The 19,621-nt window shown below is 43.2% G+C and overlaps 2 protein-coding genes across 3 annotated transcripts in view; one reads left to right on the top strand and one right to left on the bottom strand.

Annotated features, from left to right (window-relative positions):
- Positions 1-5,755: 5,755 nt before the first annotated feature.
- Positions 5,756-19,324, bottom strand: ZNF408 (zinc finger protein 408). Its single transcript, XM_020798925.3, has 5 exons — positions 19,166-19,324; positions 18,820-19,067; positions 17,036-17,097; positions 10,135-10,448; positions 5,756-7,484 (listed from the first exon to the last, which is right to left on the bottom strand). The coding sequence occupies exons 1-5, from the start codon at positions 19,185-19,187 to the stop codon at positions 5,797-5,799; spliced, it is 2,334 nt and encodes a 777-aa protein (XP_020654584.3). The 5' UTR covers positions 19,188-19,324; the 3' UTR covers positions 5,756-5,796.
- A 6-nt stretch (positions 19,325-19,330) lies between these two features.
- The window catches only part of ARHGAP1 (Rho GTPase activating protein 1), a 40,429-nt gene continuing 40,138 nt past the window's right edge, over positions 19,331-19,621 (top strand). The window contains exon 1 of one of the 2 annotated variants that reach the window (XM_072986016.2): positions 19,331-19,535. The gene's annotated coding sequence lies outside the window, so the exon portion shown is untranslated. The remainder of the gene's footprint in view (positions 19,536-19,621) is intronic. The other variant, XM_020798959.3, reaches the window with a different exon arrangement.

Here is a 19,621-nt window from a genome sequence, read left to right as displayed (position 1 = left end):
AATTTATTTGACGGCTTGTTAGGGACATTCCAGGGATATCTGACCACTTGGCTCCTGGAAACATACAGCAGGATCTGAGAACACTTGCAAGTTGTTTTCACTTTAACTAGGATAAGACTCAGAGAGCTAATAAATGTAGCTTGCACATATAAATATACGGGAGCTTATTAACATATATAAACATACGTGTTTTATTTGTGTTGAAAAATCTCTGAACATTAAGAGTTAGTATGAACATATGTGCACAGGCGCTCCTAATACCTGAACTTGAACAGCTGGAGAAGGAGGCCTCTTACTTCAAAAGAATCTCGAGATTGTAACAGCTAGAAGTACAGAATTTGGCATAAATAATAGTGAGATCCCTAGTTAAATAAAGCGCTAAACTACAGCTCAAATGGCCATGTAAACTGAGGCATTGTGGAAGTTGTAGTCTTTTCACTGAAACCGCGAGACCTGAAAATACCAAAAAAACACTCCAAAACCAGAAAACCCATATTCCTGAATTTCTAGATTAAATTACTAGATATTTTATATCTTGACAGAGATCCTCCTGACAATTACTGTCAAAATAAGTTACCTAAGGAATTCTGGCAGATGTGGTCCTCTTACAGAAACAGTCAAAGCCAAAAAGATAAAATGTTGTGTTTATATTGTTGATTTCCCAGCTAAAATAACTGGATAGGTGATATCTTGACTGGTTACAATGCCTGGGGGATTCTGGGAACAAGCAGAGCAGTAGAACAAATATCTTCTGAATACTGTGCTGTGTACTGAAGTAGAGAGAGAGAAAAAAAGGCAAGAGTGGGGAAAATGTCATGATGGGACTAAAAAGGCCAATGTGGAGGGAAAATTAAGGTGGGTAAAGAAAAGAGATAGAGCACTGGGATGGGACTAATAGAATAAAGTGGGATAGATTCACTCCTACCATCATCCATTTAAGGACCAATGGACTGTGACCTTGTTTTAAATGGACTGTGACCAATGGACTCTCTCTTGTTTTAAACCATATGGCAGTAGTCAGGGACTTCTGACTGGAGAAGGAAGACTATGAAAAAGATGCAGACAACTATTGTTGTTATTACACGTTGTCAAGCCCTCCTTGAATTATGGCAACCCTATGAAGGAGCAATCTTCAAAACGTTCTGTCCTCGACAGCCCTGCTCACCTCTTGTAAACTCAAGCCTATAATTCCTCTAGGGAGACAATCCATCTTGCCTTTGATTTTCCTTTTTTTCCTGTTGCCTTCAACCTTCCCAGCATTATTGTTTTTTTACAGATAACCTTGCTTTCTCATGATATGTGCCCAAAGTATAAAAGCCTCAGTTAATTATTTTTGCCTCCAGAGACAGGCTTAATTTGCTCAAGGACCCACTTCTGATTTCTTGGTTGCAGTCTCCATTTGGATTGAACCAAGATATACAAAATATTTAACAATTTAAATTCCTTCATTGTCAACATTAAAGTTGTGTAGTTTGCCTGTAGTAATTATTTTCTTCTTAATGTTCATCTGCAGTCCTGCTTTGGCACTTTCTTCTTTCACATTCACTAAAAGTCATTCCAAGTCATTGCTGCTTTCCTCCAGTAAGATGATGTCATCTGCATATTAATTTGTCTGACAGTTTTGCCTATAAGAAACCATTCTGTCTCTCCATAGTCTGTTCTAACAGTAGCTTCTTGACCACAATACAGGCTGTGCCTCAGGACAATCAAGTTCTGAGGCACACCCATTTTTTCAGAACAACCCACAGTCAACTGCTAAATTCAGTTAATCACTTGGAATATATGTATTTGGAGAGTCCAAATTAGCTTTCAGTTTGCTTAAGTTCAGCTTTTTCCTTTTGGTTATCATTTAGAATAAACAGTAAAACAGTGGACAGACACTCTGGTTCTTGGGGTCTTTCTGTTCTACTAAATTTCTCTTTTTCTCAAACAGGTTTCTAGTCAGTATTTGTTCTGTCTATCACAGGCAAGTAAATATTAGCATTAGGGCAGCTGGGAAATAACTCTTTGGCCACTTGAACAAAGAGCAGTTATACAGTCTCCTCTTGCAACTGAGAGCAGGGTTTAATGAACAGGGAGATAACATACAAACGCCATATAGCAAAGAGAATAGTGAGAAAGGCTCAGTGAAAGGAAGAAACACAGGAAGTTTATGAACCAAATACAGTTTTGTCTAGTTGCTAATATTCTGTCAATTAGGCTGAGTTATTACACAATAAAAGTTTTACCTGGAAATACAGCCCACCATGACATCCCAGGAATGTCAAACAAGAGAGTGGTGGAATCTCTTAAAGTGACTGCAGCCATTCTTGTGACAAAGGCTTTAGTGCAGAACAGCCAGGAAAGGGATCTATCGCCAAGCTGATTGGGGCTATGGCCTCCTGTTGGCAATGTGTGCCCACCATTGAAATTTGAAAGACAATTAACATCTACCATATTTTGCTGCTAGGTTTTGTGGTCCTGTTTAGAGCTCAGGATTAGTAAAAGGGAAGCAGCCATATAGGACAGTTCTGACTTCCATATAAAGGGAATCATTGAGAGTGTAGACCAGTGGTGGCGAAACATTTTGGGCCCAAGTGCCCAAACTGGAAAACAAAACAAAACAAAACACACAGTGGGAGCTGTGGGACAGGAAGTGGTGGTGGAAGGGGGAATCTCGAGCACAGAGGTGCCTCGAGACCCCACTCCAGATCCGCTGGCACCGTGGCTGCAGCTGCATCCTGAGGTTTGGATGTGTGGGGGGGGGAGTAGTGATCTGGCGACTTATGGCTCGATTGCCTGCAGAAAGGGATCCGCGTGCCATCTGCGGCACGCATGCCATAGATTCGCCAACACTGGTGTAGGCCATAGGTTCATAACCTGTGGTTTGCAGACCCTCAGGAGGCCTCAATGTCCTCACTGGGGTCTGTGAAGGCTTGAAGAAATGTGATGATCTTTTACAGTTAAAATAGGAATAAAAAATGAATGCAACCAAGCAAGCAAGAAAAATAAACGTAGGACAAAACCTTAGTTTCTCTTGCTTGTTTGGGTAAAACTTGGCTTTTCTAACCTATTGCCTCCATTAAAAACAAAAACAAAAATTGTTTATGAAAACAACTGTTTGATAGCAAATAACCATCTGATATTTCTGCACATGGAAGAACATGCAAATGAATGACACCGAGTAGCTGAAAAACAGTACGTGGCATTTCTTGCTACAGTCAGAAGAGAGAGTTGGAATCAGTCAGTGTCAGTGTGAGTAAGCGTTTAGAAAGCCTTCATTACTGTGTTTCTTCTTCGATTTCTGCTAATAAAACCATTTGATTATTGTTGGGTAAAGTGACATTTCCATATTATCACAGTAAATTTTGTAACAATGCGTTTTGCCATCACTGCTCTAGTATCTGTTATAGTAACAGATAATGAGAACCCAGTTCTAAAAATGCCCCTTCAAGAAATAAACCTCACTGTGTCTCAACACAGTAAGTATGTATCTGCTTCTACAATCTTTGCAATCTTTGCAGTGCTTCAAGGGCACATGGATGCTTTTATTTACTCTTTTCATCTGAGGGCGTATCTGATGTTTGAGCTGCTCTTGTTGTATATTTTAATGTTATGTGACTATTATAAACCAACTTAGAAGGCTAATTTATCCTGGATGGTGTCCAGTGATAGTATACCAGAATCTGGACACCAGCACATGCATGAAAATGTAAGTAAAATCATTTTTAATCCAGCACCAGAACTTGCATTAATCAGGAGGATTCCCTGTGCGAATCAGGGACATAATGTAGTAATTTCCACGTTGAATACCATGACATGTGACAGTCTTCAACAGCCGGTTTGGCTAATACAACTGTCACTCTCTCTTATCACTCACTCGTTAAAATTTATCACCTCATCGTAGTTGCTTAAAACTATGAGAACAAGCACTCCATGTTGATAGAGAAGCAAGCAAAAGTCCCCTACCCCACCTCACCACGAAACCTTGGCAAAGTTAGACCAAGATACGTGCTTGACATCACGACAAGCCTGGGAGGAAGACAAAGAGTTTGGCTCACATACAGATTTCCTGTTTGGGCTTTAGTGAGATCACTTTACAACTGCGTCAATATTTGAAACATACAAAAGCTGGAGTAGTTTTCTGGCTGGAACAGCTGGGGGGATGTACACCAGAGATTGCATAAAGGCACTCCAAATCTAAAGAAGAGTGCCACACTGTGGCTTACAATGTAGGTTAACTACTGGTAAAGGGAAAAGAACACAACCATCAAATTGGTGATTTGCACTGTGTAGTCATTTTTCAGAATGACTAGTTGGAAATGTGAGAATTGGAGACATAGCTTTAAAAAAAACCTTACCTGACAGAACCTACCAGTTGTTAAGTTGCAGCTGGCTCATTTCATGCCTGCAAGAAGCAAATGTGGTAAATGGGCACTGGCAACTACCTAATCAGCAGCATCCAATATATCCAAGACACTGAGTGAAGGGCATACTCTTAATATTTTCTGGTATAACTGAGACTCAATTTTGGGTCAGAGTGAATAAGAAATAATTATGTAACTTCACCAGCCTCAAATGCTCCGAGTGATCTCAGCTTGCCCCCCTCTTGGGAGGCACAGTGGGGATTCAAACTTCTGACCTCTGGTTTCACAGTCAACCATTCCAACCCAATGAGCTATATCAGCTCTCTAGATCAGAGGTGCATAGAATAAAATCTCTTCCTAGTTATATATTTTCAGACTCTCAAATTCTGAAGAGATTATCATTACTGGGAGGACAAAAGAGAATTATTATAAAGAACTGTGGAGACACAACAACATACTACAGAACTGTTGTTGTTATGTGCCGTCAAACTGAAACCAACTTACAGCAAACCTGACAGGGGTAAGTATAGTATTTAAGAAGTGGTCTCTCCAGTTCCCCAGTGAGTTTCCATGGCTGTGCAGGGAATCAAACACTGTTCTCCAGAGTTCGAGTCCATCACTCTATCCCTCACACCACACTGGGTACACACTACAGAACTACTAAGGACTAAAACCTCTCAGTTAAAGATAATTCAAACTAACAATGCTGACAGCATTAAAATAATGCCTAGCGAAGGTACTTCCCCTGGGAATAACGGCTGGCTTAATACACAGAATCTATATCAATCCCTTCTCTGTACAACCTTGAGAAACAGTGTTGGAACCCAGTCTCAGCCAAATGTTCTCCTCCTGGCCTTCCATGTTTCTAAACTAACTGGTAGAGTGTTATAGGTCAGATGTTCTTCCCAGAGGAAGGTCTTCCCTAAGCATCCTTTTAATGATATCAACATTCTTTTAAAATCAAGCTAGTGCTGGTGTCAGAGCTTTTCTTGAATCTTGAGTTGCACAAGACATGGCCACTCTTTTTAAAAGTTACAATGCAGTGGAATCATATTTAGATACCAACCTTCTTGTGCTCATTCTTATGCCAGTTATTCCTTTGAATGTGAAACTTCTGATGTTGTAGCTGGTGTACTCTTGCCAAACATATTGCCTTTCCTCCAGTGATGTCAAAGTGGCACAGGCGGCTCTCCTACGCTCCACTTTTTCCTCATATCAACCCTGTGAGGTAGCAGAAGCTGAGAGAAATTGTGCTCCAAGGCTACCTTCAGAGTTTCATGACCATGATTTGAAGCCAGGTCTCTTCAGTGTTACTACACTTTTACATCAAACTGGCTCTCCAAATTATCCAACATCAAGTTCTTGACCCTCATGTTGCCCCTCTTAAGCACAGGGAGATCACACTTGGACATACTCAAATGATTTTAATGTGATTTATAAAGACTAGCAGTCATGTTCCCACCTCAATCTCAACCACTTCAGCCACAGTGCTAAAACCAACACCCTCCTGAATAATGAGCAAGTCACTGGCGGTGCCCTCCTCCTGAACTATGATACATTCTTCCTCAGCATCTGAGAGTATGGTATTCATTACATCTTCATCTCCAGGAGAATTTTGCTGTGCCGCAGCATAGTGCCCATTACTGGTGCTGCAAAATTTGGCGTTGTTCTTCGGCACTGCTGCATCTATCGAGTGCACAAGCAGCACTGTGGGCTGTTCTAAAGTTTGCAACTGCTGGGTGCCTCTCCCACTGCCAGCTGGAGAGAGATCCCTGTTCAGGTTGCTGTTGTGCTCAAGCTGATGTCGCCACAGACTCCGGGGCAGAGCATAGCCCATGCCACAAACATTACATCGGTGGGGCTTGTCATCATGGTGGGCTTTCTGGTGGCGCCGGAGCTTCGTGGCTAAAGGATAGGATTTGGGGCACAGATGGCAGCGGAAGGGGCGCTCGCCTGTGTGCAGGCGCTCATGTGCTCGTAGTGTGTGTGGATCACGCAGTGCCTTCCCACAGACTGTGCAGAAGTGAGCTTCACCTGTATGAGAGATCATGTGGCGGCGCAGCTCAGGGCGCTGGGGGAAAGCGTCTCCACAGAAGTGGCAGCGATAAGGGCGCTCTCCTGTATGGAGGCGGAGATGCCCACGCAGGTTGCCTTGCTGCCGGAAAGCTTTGGAACAGTAGGGGCAAGTATAGGGGCGTTCCCCTGTGTGCAGTCGCATATGATTGCGCAGTGATCCAGGGTTGGCTAGGTCCCGCCCACATATGACACACTGACAGGCATCTACAGCAGAAGGAGTTGGCTTCTTCACTTGGTGTGTTTTGCGGTGGATACGGAGAGAGGGGCGTCGAGCAAAGGACTTCCCACATTCTGGGCAGACAAAAGGGCGCTGGCCTGTGTGCAGGACCTGGTGTTCTCGAAGGTCACGTTTGGTGCCATACGCCTTGTGGCACTGTGGGCAGGGGAAAGGCCGCACCCCTTGATGGCCCAAGATATGTGCTTTGAAACTCTCCTCTGAACTATAGCTCTTGCCACACTCCATGCACAGAAATGGTTTGTGATCAGTGTGCACAAAGCGATGTTTTTTCAGATGGCAAAGCTGCAGGAAGGCTTTACCACATTCTTCGCACTGATACCGTCGTTCACTGCCTCTCTCCCTCGTGAGTGGAAGTGGGCTCATCTTGCTGTGAGACTTCTCCTCTTGTTTGGTATTCCCTCCTTGCTTCCTCCTTCTGTCCCTGCGTGTGGGCATGGCACAACCAGGGGGGACCTCTTCCACACAAGATGAGACCTTCAGCTGCTGAACCTTCTCAGGCAAGGAAGTCTTGAGTGAAACTACACTGGACAGTGGCTGTGAAGACGTTTCACCCAATGTTGACTCTGCTGCCGTCTCTGTCGTTAGATCTGCCAGAGAATCTGGCGCATCTTCTTTGCCTTCACTGTCTTCACCTATGGTGCAGCTCACGAACTGCTGGCTCTCTTCTCTCTGTTCCTTGGTCTTCGTCAGAAGCCTGGTTTCATTCCTTTTCTTGTCTTCCTCATCTGAATGAAGGGGCTGTTCAGTTTTCACCTTTTTATTCAGCCTAGGAACACAAGGGGCTCTTGCTTTGTGTTCCACAATCTTGAATATATCAGGAACGCCTGTAAATTGGAATCCACAGCAGTTAGTTTTCTTAACAAGGCAAGATAACCTTTGACATTTAAAAGAAAACGCTCTGTGTTTCTATTCATCATCCCACTACCTGCCACCATCATGTTGAATGGAGGAATGTGGTTCACTACAGAAGCTCAGGGTACTCCCACTGATCAAAGCTCTTGTTCTAAGAATGTAAACAGAAGTGGTCTGAGATATAGCATTCTGCCTGAATAATACCCTCCATTTTAAAGATTATAGGAAGAATACTTCAGTATTCACTACATCATCATTTATGGAAGTACAGTATCCTCTTTTCCAGACCTTTAAAAGTTTTCTTTTTAGATTACAGCCCTCTAAATCTCTTGTACAACATGACCAATTTTAATCACAAAATAATGTTTACAAGTTTGTTCCATTCCTTAAAATATATCATTTTGAAATTATGAAAATAATGTGCTACAGTAACAGTTTCATTCTAACCTTTCTCTTATGCATAATGGATTTTTCCCTAAGTGCTTGGCTACCAAATTTAAAATAAGGTAACTGAATGTATAAAAAGGAGCATTGAAACATACCACATATTTCAAAAACTTTGCAGTTTTGTGCATTTTTAAAAGAAAGCAAGAACAGCCACATTGAATCAACTTACTTGCAGTTGTGGTTAATGATGTGTGTTATGTATCATCAAGTTTCATTCAATGGCTTTCAAATAAGTGCAATATTTAAGAAGTGGTTTGATCAGTGCTATTCCACCAATGAGTTTCCTAAATGGGGTTTCAAACCCAGGTCTCCTGAGTTCTAGTCTGTCATTCTATCTATTACATCATACTGTGGTGACTGGTATCCTGGATTATTTCTTTAGACATCAAAGGCAGAGACAGCCTCCCATTTCAATTAAAAACATTGTTAAAGAAGGGAACATAGATACAGAATAATGTCAAAGGAGCTGTACTTCCACATATACATCTTTGAGAGAAAGTGAAAAAGTCCAAAAAATGTGATTAGTTCCAGCATCAGGAAAAAAGACGTGGCCATGTATCTGATGGAGTCATGAATACATCATAAAAATGTATATGGACATGCCAATAACCATATAAACTGTACCTATAAGACCAGACATATATGCAGACTAAATGAAGAGTAGAAAAGGCATTATTTGATTTATAGTAGATTACTATATTTTAAAAAAATGTTACAGCAATTGTCAGAGTGTAATAGAGTTAAACTAATATATTTGTTTTTATAGCTGTTTGGTATTTCCTGGGATTTACAGTTCTGTGAGTGGATGGCATTAAGATTTTTAAGTTGAGAAATTTCAACACCTAATCAAATCACAGTTTGAACACTTCTTCTGGAGAAATCATGATACCTCAAATGAGATGAAATAATACAGGTGTGCAGTACAGATCTCTGATCAGATACACATAATGGCATGACTGGGGGGGGGGATTTTGGTTCACAACATATACTTCTCAAAGAAACAGCTTCCTGCAGTATTCTATTACCACAGCAAAGCACTGCTGACAAGATGGCGCTGGCTGACAAGATGTTGCTGAGCCAAACATAGGCTAGTGCATAAAGGGCTGGAAAATGTTGAACTTCTGTTCAGCACTGTGTTTACAGAGTGGTCTCCAGCAAGTCTTACACTCTCCTAGATGCAGTTCCATAGTCATTCAAATCAAGACATGGAACACCAACTTTTCAGAGTTTTATTCCCAACAAGAGAGAGCACAATTTTCAAATTTACTTCCCCCCCCCATAGAGTGGGAAAATCTCAGTGCCTTCCACCACAGTATCAGAAATGTAGAAGTGTTTAAACTTAACCTTTCTAAAAGCCAGACAGACTTTATATAACTATTGCTATTGAATTTTGCTAGTTTGCAAATTGGGGAGAATTCCTATGTTCTATGAAAAGAACCCACCTAATCCAAACTCTCCTTGCAAAAGGAAAAACAAAACAGTTTCCAGTACCAATAAACTAGATCAAGACTGAATATTAATTAAAACTTCCAAACACCATTGCAAAACAGTGGTTTATGGTACAAGTATTTAAATAGATAAATACAGTGGTGCCTCGCTAGACGATGATAATCCGTTCCACTGAAATAGCTGTTTAGCGAAATCATTGTCTAGCGAAAAGCATTTCCACATTGGAATGCACTGAAACCTGTTTAATGTGTTCCAATGGGGAAGAATCATCGTTGTCTAGCGAAGATTGGCCATAGGAAAGCCACTTTGCAAACCACCAATCACCTGTTTAAATTGCTGTCTTGCGAAGCTTAGTTCCCGAAAACACCTGTTTTGTGAGCGCGGGGGGAGCTGTCAAAATCGTCATCTAGCGAAAATCAGTTTGTGAAGCAGGGACCAAACATTATCCAGCGAAATTCCCCCAAAGGAATCAATGTTTTGCGAATTGCTATAGCGATCGCAAAAAGTCAATGTCTAGCGAAAGAGCTGTCATGTGGGGTAACTATCTAGCGAGGCACCACTGTAAAATAAAATACAGTGGAATTCCTTGTTAAACTCATGCATTCCCATTACCAGAGATTTGCAATGTCAATATGCAATGCTGAAATACAACATTTTCTTCTGGTTCTGTCTAAAACCCTTATGACGTACTTTTAAAAAACCATTCCTAGGTATCAGGTACAGTACCTGCAAAGGAATCTACGGCACTTCCATTTAAGGAGGACTTTCCTTGCTGGACAGAAACTTCTAGTTCTACATTTCTGGTTTCCGTCATGGCCCCTGCTAGCAGGTCTTGTAGTTCTTTCTTCTGTAATAGCCCATCTGACCCACTTCTTGATCCATTTCTTTCTAGGCAAGCAGGGCTAGTTAGAGGACCTGTCAACCAGCAGAGCAGTTCGGTGCCAACAGCAATGGGGCAGCATACTCGGATGTGGAGCTCCCCACCGATCCTTTCAAAGGCCACATTTGCCTTGCCTTCATCCTGGCTTTGCTTCACCAGGCTGCAAAACACATTACACTCAACATTAGCAGCCAATCTTCACTCAGTGTGAAGCACAGAACCCTAAGGGGGGTGGGGAGGGGCACAGAACTCTCTGTTCTGGGAAAATACAGACTGCCAAAAATACCAAAGAGTACAAAAATAAACTGGAAAATCCCTTTCATTTTGGAAGTGTATGCTTTGGGGTATGAAATGAAGGAGAGAGAGCTGTGACCTAGTCAAGTGAGGTTTCCAGGAATAGGAATCAATATTTTTTGATGGAAAAAGAGGGGTCTGAGAGATGGTGGGAGGCCACACAGTCTTGTAAGCACACTTTGTTCTAGAGAAACCCTAAGGGCCAAATTCAATTCCAGAGCTGACTGTTCGTTACAGAAGGGTGTATCTCTTCTAAGATGTTGTTTCCCATATAAGATAGGCAGCATGCTTTATCTAAGATGCTTTTTCTACCATCCATGTACTTTACCAAAGATAAACAAAAACAAACCCAAAGTTAATTATTTTCAGTACATCTGCTGCCTAACTAACCTTTTTAATCCACCAAAAGATTTTTTAATTAATTAATTGGAATGATCAAATAAGCAAAACAGTTCAGATTTCCACCAGAGTTGATTAACAAGTTTATGTCTATTGCATCAAAATTCAGGATTGGAATTCTGGCCTTCTCTTAGTAGACAAATAGTTCAGCCAGTATATTAAAAACTACGTACATTTTCAAGCAAGTTGAAAACAGAATCTCATCCGGTGGACTGGAGATGTAAAGTTTTCAGCACCTGAGGAAGGAGCCTAGCTATGGGGAGTTAAGAATCACATTACAGCTTTTGCAGGGCAAGATAACCAAAGCAGATAGGAAAGTTACTCTACAGCATTCCCTTCCCAAAACTTTGTCCTACCCATCTGGCCACCCTGTAGCTGACTTTCTTTATCATCGGGGGAAAAATTCAAAAAGAGAAAGTGAAAAGAGCAAAGGAGCTGTCAGTTCTTATCTGTGACAGAAACAAAGTGCACACAAATAGTTGCCATTAAAACAGTTGAATTTCTACATCAGCAGTGACATAAGTTTGTAATGAAATGGAATCCATTCATCAGTAACCAAAATAAGACAGCAGGCACAAATAATTTGTTGAACTAGATGTTCTTCTCAAACATGTAGCAAAATACTTAGCTGATTTCTCTTGTGTCTGGATTCATTTTGTTTGAAGAACTATTATAACAGACTGAAATTTGGCCTGGTCACATGAAGGAACAATCTGATAACCACAGCATTACAGAATTTGTAGCAATGAATACTAAGAGTATTGTGTGTTTAGGTCTCATTTTGAATAGGAATGATTCTAGATAGTTTTATCAGAATGATAAGATACTCTGGTGGGGTAAACACTTAAGTCTGATTTACAAATGAGTTCTGTAAATTGAAACCTGACTTCAAGCAAGGCTGGAGTCAATGCAGCCTGATTTCTCTTTGTGAGGCATTTTCAGGATAAAATTATTTGCATCCAAGAGGACTGAGACAAGTCATCATCTCAATACAGAACTGATGAGCTGGAAGGCACCCTAAAAAGGTAAAGGTAAAAGGTTCCCCTTTACCCCCCCCCAAATTATATACACTGACATTACCCCCATGATTCGAAAGGAAGGAAATCATACATTATTTGAATTAAAATATTATTGAATCTACACAGGCTGTGTACCGAACTAGCAGGTTGCACCAAATTTGATAAGGATGTGCACTATTTTTGTTGGAACACATTGCACTCCAGCCATGGTGTGGTATAGGGAGTAGTAAGATGTCCAACGTGCCTAGTAAGTTGCATTAATTTTTTGCTAGCTTGCAGAGGATCATTAGTGGCTGCCAGAGTGGTGCTAGCAATGACATGCTTGCTAGAGACAGCTAATGCAGAATGGGGGGGAGGGGTCCCTACCACTTTAATCATTCTATGTATGGTGTGCAAAAAGGAACAAACCAGGCTAAAGGTCATGTCACCCACCCTGGTGCCACAGCCCAATATCAAAGGAACAGTGTGCTTTTTTTTATCATCATCAATGGAAAACTCAGCAGTGGTCAGAGGATTGGAAAAGATCAGTCTACATCCCGGTCCCAAAGAAGGGCAGTGCCAAAGAATGCTCTAACTACCATACAATTGCACTCATTTCACATACTAGCAAGGTTATGCTCAAAATTCTCCAAGGCAGGCTTCAGCAGTATGTGGACCGAGAACTCCCACAAGTGCAAGCTGGATTTCGAAGGGGCAGAGGAACTAGAGACCAAATTGCTAACATGCGCTGGATTATGGAGAAAGCCAGAGAGTTCCAGAAAAACATCTACGTCTGCTTCATTGACTATGCAAAAGCATGGCAGAAAGTGAGGAGGAATTAAAGAACCTCTTAATAAGGGTGAAAGAGGAGAGCACAAAAAATGGTCTGAAGCTCAACATCAAAAAACCCGAAGATCATGGCCACTGGTCCCATCACCTCCTGGGAAACAGAAGGGGAAGAGATGGAGGCAGTGACAGATTTCACTTTCTTGGGCTCCATGATCACTGCAGATGGAGACAGCAGCCATGAAATTCAAAGATGCCTGCCTCTTGGGAGGAAAGCAATGATAAACCTAGACAGCACCTTAAAAAGCCACCCTTCCCCCCCCCCGCCTTAATTCAGTTTCTCTTTTGCTTGCCTGCCTGTTCATTTTCAGTTCTGAGTAGTCTCTCTCTCTCTCTCTCTCTCTCTCTCTCTCTCTCTCTCTCACACACACACACACACACACACACACATACGCACACACCATCGCTCCCTCTATTTTGTACATTTAAATAAGCTCGATGAAGTCCTCGGTCTCTCGCACCTTTCTTTCTTCCCTCCTTCCCTTGCTTGCTCCTTTCCCTCCTGCTGCTTCTTTGCAGTCACTTCCGGAGGAAGCAGTCATTCAGAAGCCCCGGATTGGCTGATTGCCCGGGGCTAATCCCCAGCTGCAACCAATTAGGGAAGCTTATCTCCCCGATCTCTGAACAAACGGAGCATTTAGAAGTGTCCTGCTGCAACGAAGGAAGTAACAGGATGAGGTGCTTTACAATTAAAGCTTTGGCTGCAGAGGGTGGGGGTGGGTGGGAGGGAGGGGGTAGCAGCCTGCTCATTACCCCCAGGATTTTCACTTTTACCCCATTTGGGGTAATTTACCCCTGTTTCCCTACCTATGCCCTAGACATTTTTAGTCCAGTCGTGTCCGACTCTAGGGGGCGGTGCTCATCCCGTTTTCAAGCTGCAGAGCCAGTGCTTGTCCGAAGACAGTTTCCGTTGTCACGTGGCCAGCGTGACTAGGGAGCGCCGTTTTACCTTCCCACCGAGGTGGTACCTATTTATCTACTCGCATTTTTACATGCTTTCAAACTGCTAGGTTGGTGAGGAGCTGGGACAAAGTGACGGGAGCTCACTCTGTCGCGTGGATTCGATCTGACGACTGCTGGTCTTCTGACCCTGCAGCACAGGCTTCTGCAGTTTAGCCCACAGTGCCACCATGTCCCTGGAAGGCACCCTATAGATTATCAAATCCAACCCCTGTCAAGGAGGCACAATGGAGAATCAAACTCCCAACCTCTTGCTCTGTAGCTAGATACCTAAATTATTGAACTATCCAGCAGCTCTATTCCATCGTTACAGAAGTAGAATCAGATGAGATATCCAGTTTAAAATATCTAAATGGTTAGCGTTGTTGGATGTGTTTCAGTAGGTAGAGCCCAATGATGTTGATTGGATTGTTTAGAAAAAATACACATGACTATTTGCATGCTGGCTTTTCTCCTCTGGGAGAATGTTATGCTCTCTGAAGACTCAGTTTTGTAGTCTGGGCATATGTATGGATTCAGCCCTGAATATGGATGCCTAGGTTTTGTACACTGCTCAGTGAAAGCTAGTGTGCCAGCTGTGCCTGTTTCCTAGAGATACCTGATCTAACTCATTGGTAGATGGTGCACATTATAGTTCGTGAAGTGGAAGGCAAAACAACCAATGGTGGGCGGAGCCAGGGCAAAGCTGTTCATTGCTTTAATCTTTTTCTTTCACACACAAACAAAAACGCAGGGAGACTAGAATGGATTTACACATAAGAAACATTTTGTCTCTGATAAAGGAAGAGGCAGGAGTTGGATCACTATAGGCGGTTTGGTGGGACAGCACCCCACTTGCCTTAATGGATGAGCCACCACTGATTTGGATATACAGTGGTGCCTCTCGCAACGGTTGCTCCGTAGAGCGACGAATCCGCGCAAGGATGCCATTTTTGCGATCGCAAATGTGATCGCAAAACGGCACCTAAATAGGGGAAATTCACAGAGCGAAGGTCGGTAAGCAATTCGCTTACCGACCTTCGCTTTGCGACCCGCCGATCAGCTGTTCCGCGGCTTCAAAATGGCCGCCGGAACAGCCAAAAGGGCCGGGCGCAGCGTTTTCGCGCCCTTGGTAAGCAAGGGGAGGGTGCGAAAACGCTGCCGGAACAGCCGAAATGGCCGCGCGCACCGTTTTCGCGCCCTCCCCTCGCTTACCAAGGGCGCGAAAATGCTGCGCCCGGCCATTTCGGCTGTTCCGGCGGCCATTTTGGACCCGCCGGACAGCTGATCGCAGTGTTTTCGTGCCCTCATTCAGCGAGGGGAGGGCGTGAAAATGGCTGCCGGTCATCCCGGAACATCGCACAACGGTGAGTATTTGGCTGAATTGGAACGCATTAAACCATGTTTAATGCGTTCCAATGGCTTTTCACTTTCCGTTGAGAGATGTTTCACACAGCGAGGGTTAATCCGGAATGGATTAACCTCGCTGTGCGAGGCACCACTGTAGTGACATATGCTTTAGTTATTTCTCATGTGAATTGTTAATATTTTTATATCAGAAACTTCAGTTGGTATATAATTTTGTGGTCAGACTATTGACTAGGGCCAGTGCCAGGAAGTATATGACTCCCTACTTATAACTTTAATAGATGACTGGTTTGTTTCCAGGCACAATTCAGAGTATTGTTTATGACCCATAAGCATCTGATGGTGTATGATTGCTGTTTTAGTACATTGGTCGTGTTATATTTTTATTTATCAATTATTATCATAGATTTTTCATTATTTTATGCTAGTTGTTGTATACGAGCATTATATAGATAATTCTTATTTTGGTTCTTTAAATATGTTTTAATATTGCTAGAAGTGACTTTTAAATATATATATTTAAGAATCTAAACAACAATGCTTAAAGAGTAGTGTGAAATCACTAATTGGGCAGTATATTAAGCAAACAAAGAAACAAACAAATGAGGTAGTATAAGACCGCTGTTGAAAGAGCCCTCCTTCCATCCCACATTACTGGATAATTACCTGCTAGTTTCTAATGTTCTTGGGCAAAAGTGCTAGAGCATGTCATAGCTTCTCAGCTCCAGGAGTTCCCGGATGAGATGGATTATCTAGATCCATTTCAATCTGGTTATGGAACAATTCGGTTGGTTTGGTGGATGATTTATGCCAGGAACTGGACAGGAGGAGTGTGTTCTGTTGGATCTCTCAGCAGCTTTTGATACCATGGACCATGGTATCCTTCTGCCCCCTCTCTGGGATGAGACTTGGAGGCACTGTTTTACAGTAGGTCTGGTCCTTTCTGGAGAACTCAAAAGGTGGTGCTGGAGGACTCCTGTTTGACACCCTGGGCACTGGCCAGTGGGGTCCCTCAGGCATGGTAACACATGCCTTAATTACCTACCACCTGGAATATTGTAACATGCTCTACATGGGGTTGCCTTTGGAAAGTGTTTGGAAAACTAAGCAAGTCCAATATGCTGCAGCCAGATTGTTAACTGGTTATAGGGATGACATAATTTTCCTATCATAGTACCTCAATTGGCTTCTGATTTGTTTCTGGGCACATTTCAAAGTACTTTTAACCTATAAAACCTTAAACGGCTTGCCAAACTATCTCGAAAGATCACATATTCCTTTATGAGCCTGCCTGAGTCTTCAGATCATCAGGGAAGGCCTTTCTCTTGGTCCCATTACCCTTACACATGCATTTGGTGGGGTTAAGGGAGAAAGCCCTCTCTGTCGCTGTTCCCAGACTCTAGAACTCCTTCCTACAGGAGGCCATTTCTGGCCCCATCTTTGCTGTTCTTTCACAAGCAGGCAAAGACCTTTCTCTTCAGGCAGGCTTTTCCCTAGACTGGCTGTCCAAGAGGGGCTTTTAAAGGGGATTTTTTGGTCTTTTTATTGTTTTAAAATCTGTTTTAGTAATGTTTTTATCTAACATTTTAAACATAATTTTTATTTCATTCTTTTAAAATATTTGCATACGTTCCTTTTTTAGCTTTCAACTACAGTCTTTCTTAATGATAACGGCCACCTTGAGCCTTTTTTTAAGGAGAAACATGGGAGTAAAAATATTTGAAATAAATAAATAATTTAAAATATCACCCTGGTTTATAATCACGTTTAAAACTAGGCTGCATAAATTAATGTTTAGTGGCTCATTGTAGTCTGAAAAATCATGTATTTTATGAGATACATGAAGTTAGCTAAGAAGGCTATAAAGATGCCTCTGTTACCCAGGTGTTTCGTCTGTTCTCACCTCCACCAGCTGGATATCTTGCTGCAAGCAGGAGTCTCTTTCCAAGAGGTTGGTAGAAATACCTGAAATGGAGGGCAAAAGAGCTCCTGATTAGACAGTTTCCAAGGGGTAGATACATAGCAGGAAAGACTGGATTAGCTGTAGGTTTCAACTGAGGATCAATTTACTGAAACCACATGTTTAACTGCTGGAAAAATAAAGAGGGTGATGAGTAAAAGAGAGACGGAAAGGAAAGGACAAGATGTTGTAGCACCTTAAAGATTAACATATGTGTTTCAGTTTGAGTTTTTACGAATCAAAATCCACTTCTTCAGACACATCTATTGTTCACCTGTACTGCCTTCTACTCCAACAAGGGAAACGGTCAGCTGTGCAGAGCCAATGTAGTTGCATGCATGATAAAGTACATAAATGCTTCATCAAGGGTACATGGGGCACCAAACACTACCTTGGCAATATTCTGAGCATGACAGTTATGTAGCCAGACAAACAAGTTAAAAGATTGGGATCTCTTCACATCAGGCAATAGGCATTAAAATGGCAAATAAAGTTCCATATAAGCAAGTACAAAAAGTGTATATTATTGCAGAATATATATATATATATCTGCTTTATATACATACTTTGACTGCAAAAGAGACAGTGGGGCTATGGTGGAAAATTGAATAAAATTTTTTACCAATGTGCAGCTGCTGTGAAAAAATCAAATTCCATTTTGGACATAATTTTAAAAGGAATCAAAATAAATTTCCAACATCATACTGCCTTTACACAAATCTATTTGCCATCATTCTTGAAATAGAGGAAAATTCTAGTCACCGGACCATCGAAGCTGAAAAGCTGGTAACTGAAATGAAGTGGCTAGTGCAACTATTCAATGTGAGTAAGTTATAACTTTTGTGACTGTTTAGCCTAGAAGAGAAGAAAGCAGTAAGGGGAGATAGGTATTGGGTGGAAGAGCAGCCATGGAAGTTATTCTCTGCTGACTCTAATGTGGCTAATCCAATGAAGATGTATGGTAGGAGATTCTGAAAAGACAAAAAGAAGTACAGTACATCCTCACAGTGTGTGACTAAACTGTGGAATTCATTCCCACCAGATGTAATGATAGCTTCCAACTTGGGGAGGCTAGGACCCTTGAAAATTCACAGTATTGCCACATACCAGTTACTGCTGATCACATGTGGGAGACTGCTGCAGCCCTCATGTGCTCCTGGCAGGCTTTTTCATGTGGCCGGCCACTGTGGGAACGTACTTCAGGACACTATAAAGTGTGAGCCAGTATGGCTGTTCTTATAAAAACACAACACAAGAACCGGAAGAACACAGGAAGATACAGGCTGAATCAGAATAAAGGTAGATCTCATGTTGTTTTCTGCAACAGGATTCTTACAAGATGCCTAGAGGGGCACATGGCAACAGCCTTTCCAAATCCCCTTATAGAGTCACCTAAGCCTGGTGGTCGTTGCCTAGTGTGACACGGGCTGGTTATATGCTGTGTGAATAAGGACTTCCTTTCGTCTCTTTGGGCCACTTATCCTGTTTTTCATCAGATGACTCCGTAGTCTAGCTGCAAAATTAGAGAGAGAGGAAAATCCTGATTCCAACTTTGGGGCTGCTTAACTTGGCTGAGGTGACACGCAGCTCCCTGAGCCCCTCTTCTAAAGACTAAGAAGGACCAGGAGCCCAGACCAGCAAACCACCCGGTTCACCCAGGGTCGAAGTGCGACGAGAGGACCCACGCCAGCTGCGGGGCTCTGGAGACCCAAGCCGCATCGGCTCACCGCCGAAGAAGAAGGGACCGAAGCTACCGCTGCCGCTGCCGCCGGGGGTGCCGCCGCCGCCGCCTCCTCCTCCTCCTCTTCCCTCGTCCCCTGCAGAAGCAGCCTCGTGCCCGGTTGCAAGGTCCGCCCCACGCACCACACTCCCAGCCCCTTCTCGGCGGACAGGGACGGACCCAAAGCCAGACCCCTCGGCAGGCGCCACACCGGGCAGCAGGAGGACCCATTGCCGTGCCCCTCCGGGGGCGGACCTGCATGGGGAGAAAAGCGAAAGGATAATCAGAGGAGCGAAGGAAGAAGGAAGACGGGGAAAGGGGCCGCCCCTCGGACCCACAAGAGACCCCCTCACTCTGGCTAAAGCTCCCCTTCATGACTCCTCTCAGAGCCCTTCTAAAGAAGCGGAACGTCTCGCCTAGCCGGCCTTTGCTGCACCCGGACCTCTTTTCCACGTCCCACCAAGTGCCGGAAGGAGGAGGGGAGTGTTTCCATGGAGACCAGTCCCCACCCCCCCTCCACTCCCGGTTTTCAGGCGGATGTTAGTGAAGGGGGGGTTGGTAGGCGGGAGTGGCTGAGGGCGAGTGTTGGACGAGGAAGCCTCGGTTCTGTCCCGGGTGTCGCCCGAGTCGCTTTCCTTTCATGAAATAAGGAAGGAGCGAAGGCACGCGCGCCTGCCTGGGAGGCAAATTCTGCTCCTGGACGGCGAGCGCCGCTTTCTGCAGGTGGGAAAGGGGAAGGGCTCGCCTTCTGCAACCGAGGCGCCCCTGGTTGGGAAAGGGGGGGGGCTGAAGTCGGAGGTAGGGAGAGC

Source organism: Pogona vitticeps, chromosome 1 (assembly GCF_051106095.1).
Source record: "Pogona vitticeps strain Pit_001003342236 chromosome 1, PviZW2.1, whole genome shotgun sequence".
NCBI classification, from domain to species: domain Eukaryota; kingdom Metazoa; phylum Chordata; class Lepidosauria; order Squamata; family Agamidae; genus Pogona; species Pogona vitticeps.
This window is presented reverse-complemented; position numbering and strand designations above follow the sequence as displayed.

What these genes read in the sequence shown, in the direction of transcription:
- ZNF408 (XM_020798925.3), bottom strand. Translation starts at nt 19,187, where the DNA reads ATGAAGGGGAGCTTTAGCCAGA. An exon ending in GAAGGGGAGCTTTAGCCAGA is followed by an intron (nt 19,068 to 19,165) that starts GTGAGGGGGTCT and finishes CTCCCCATGCAG; the next exon opens with GTCCGCCCCCGGAGGGGCAC. An exon ending in AAGATATCCAGCTGGTGGAG is followed by an intron (nt 10,449 to 17,035) that starts GTGAGAACAGAC and finishes TGTGTTTTGCAG; the next exon opens with CCTGGTGAAGCAAAGCCAGG.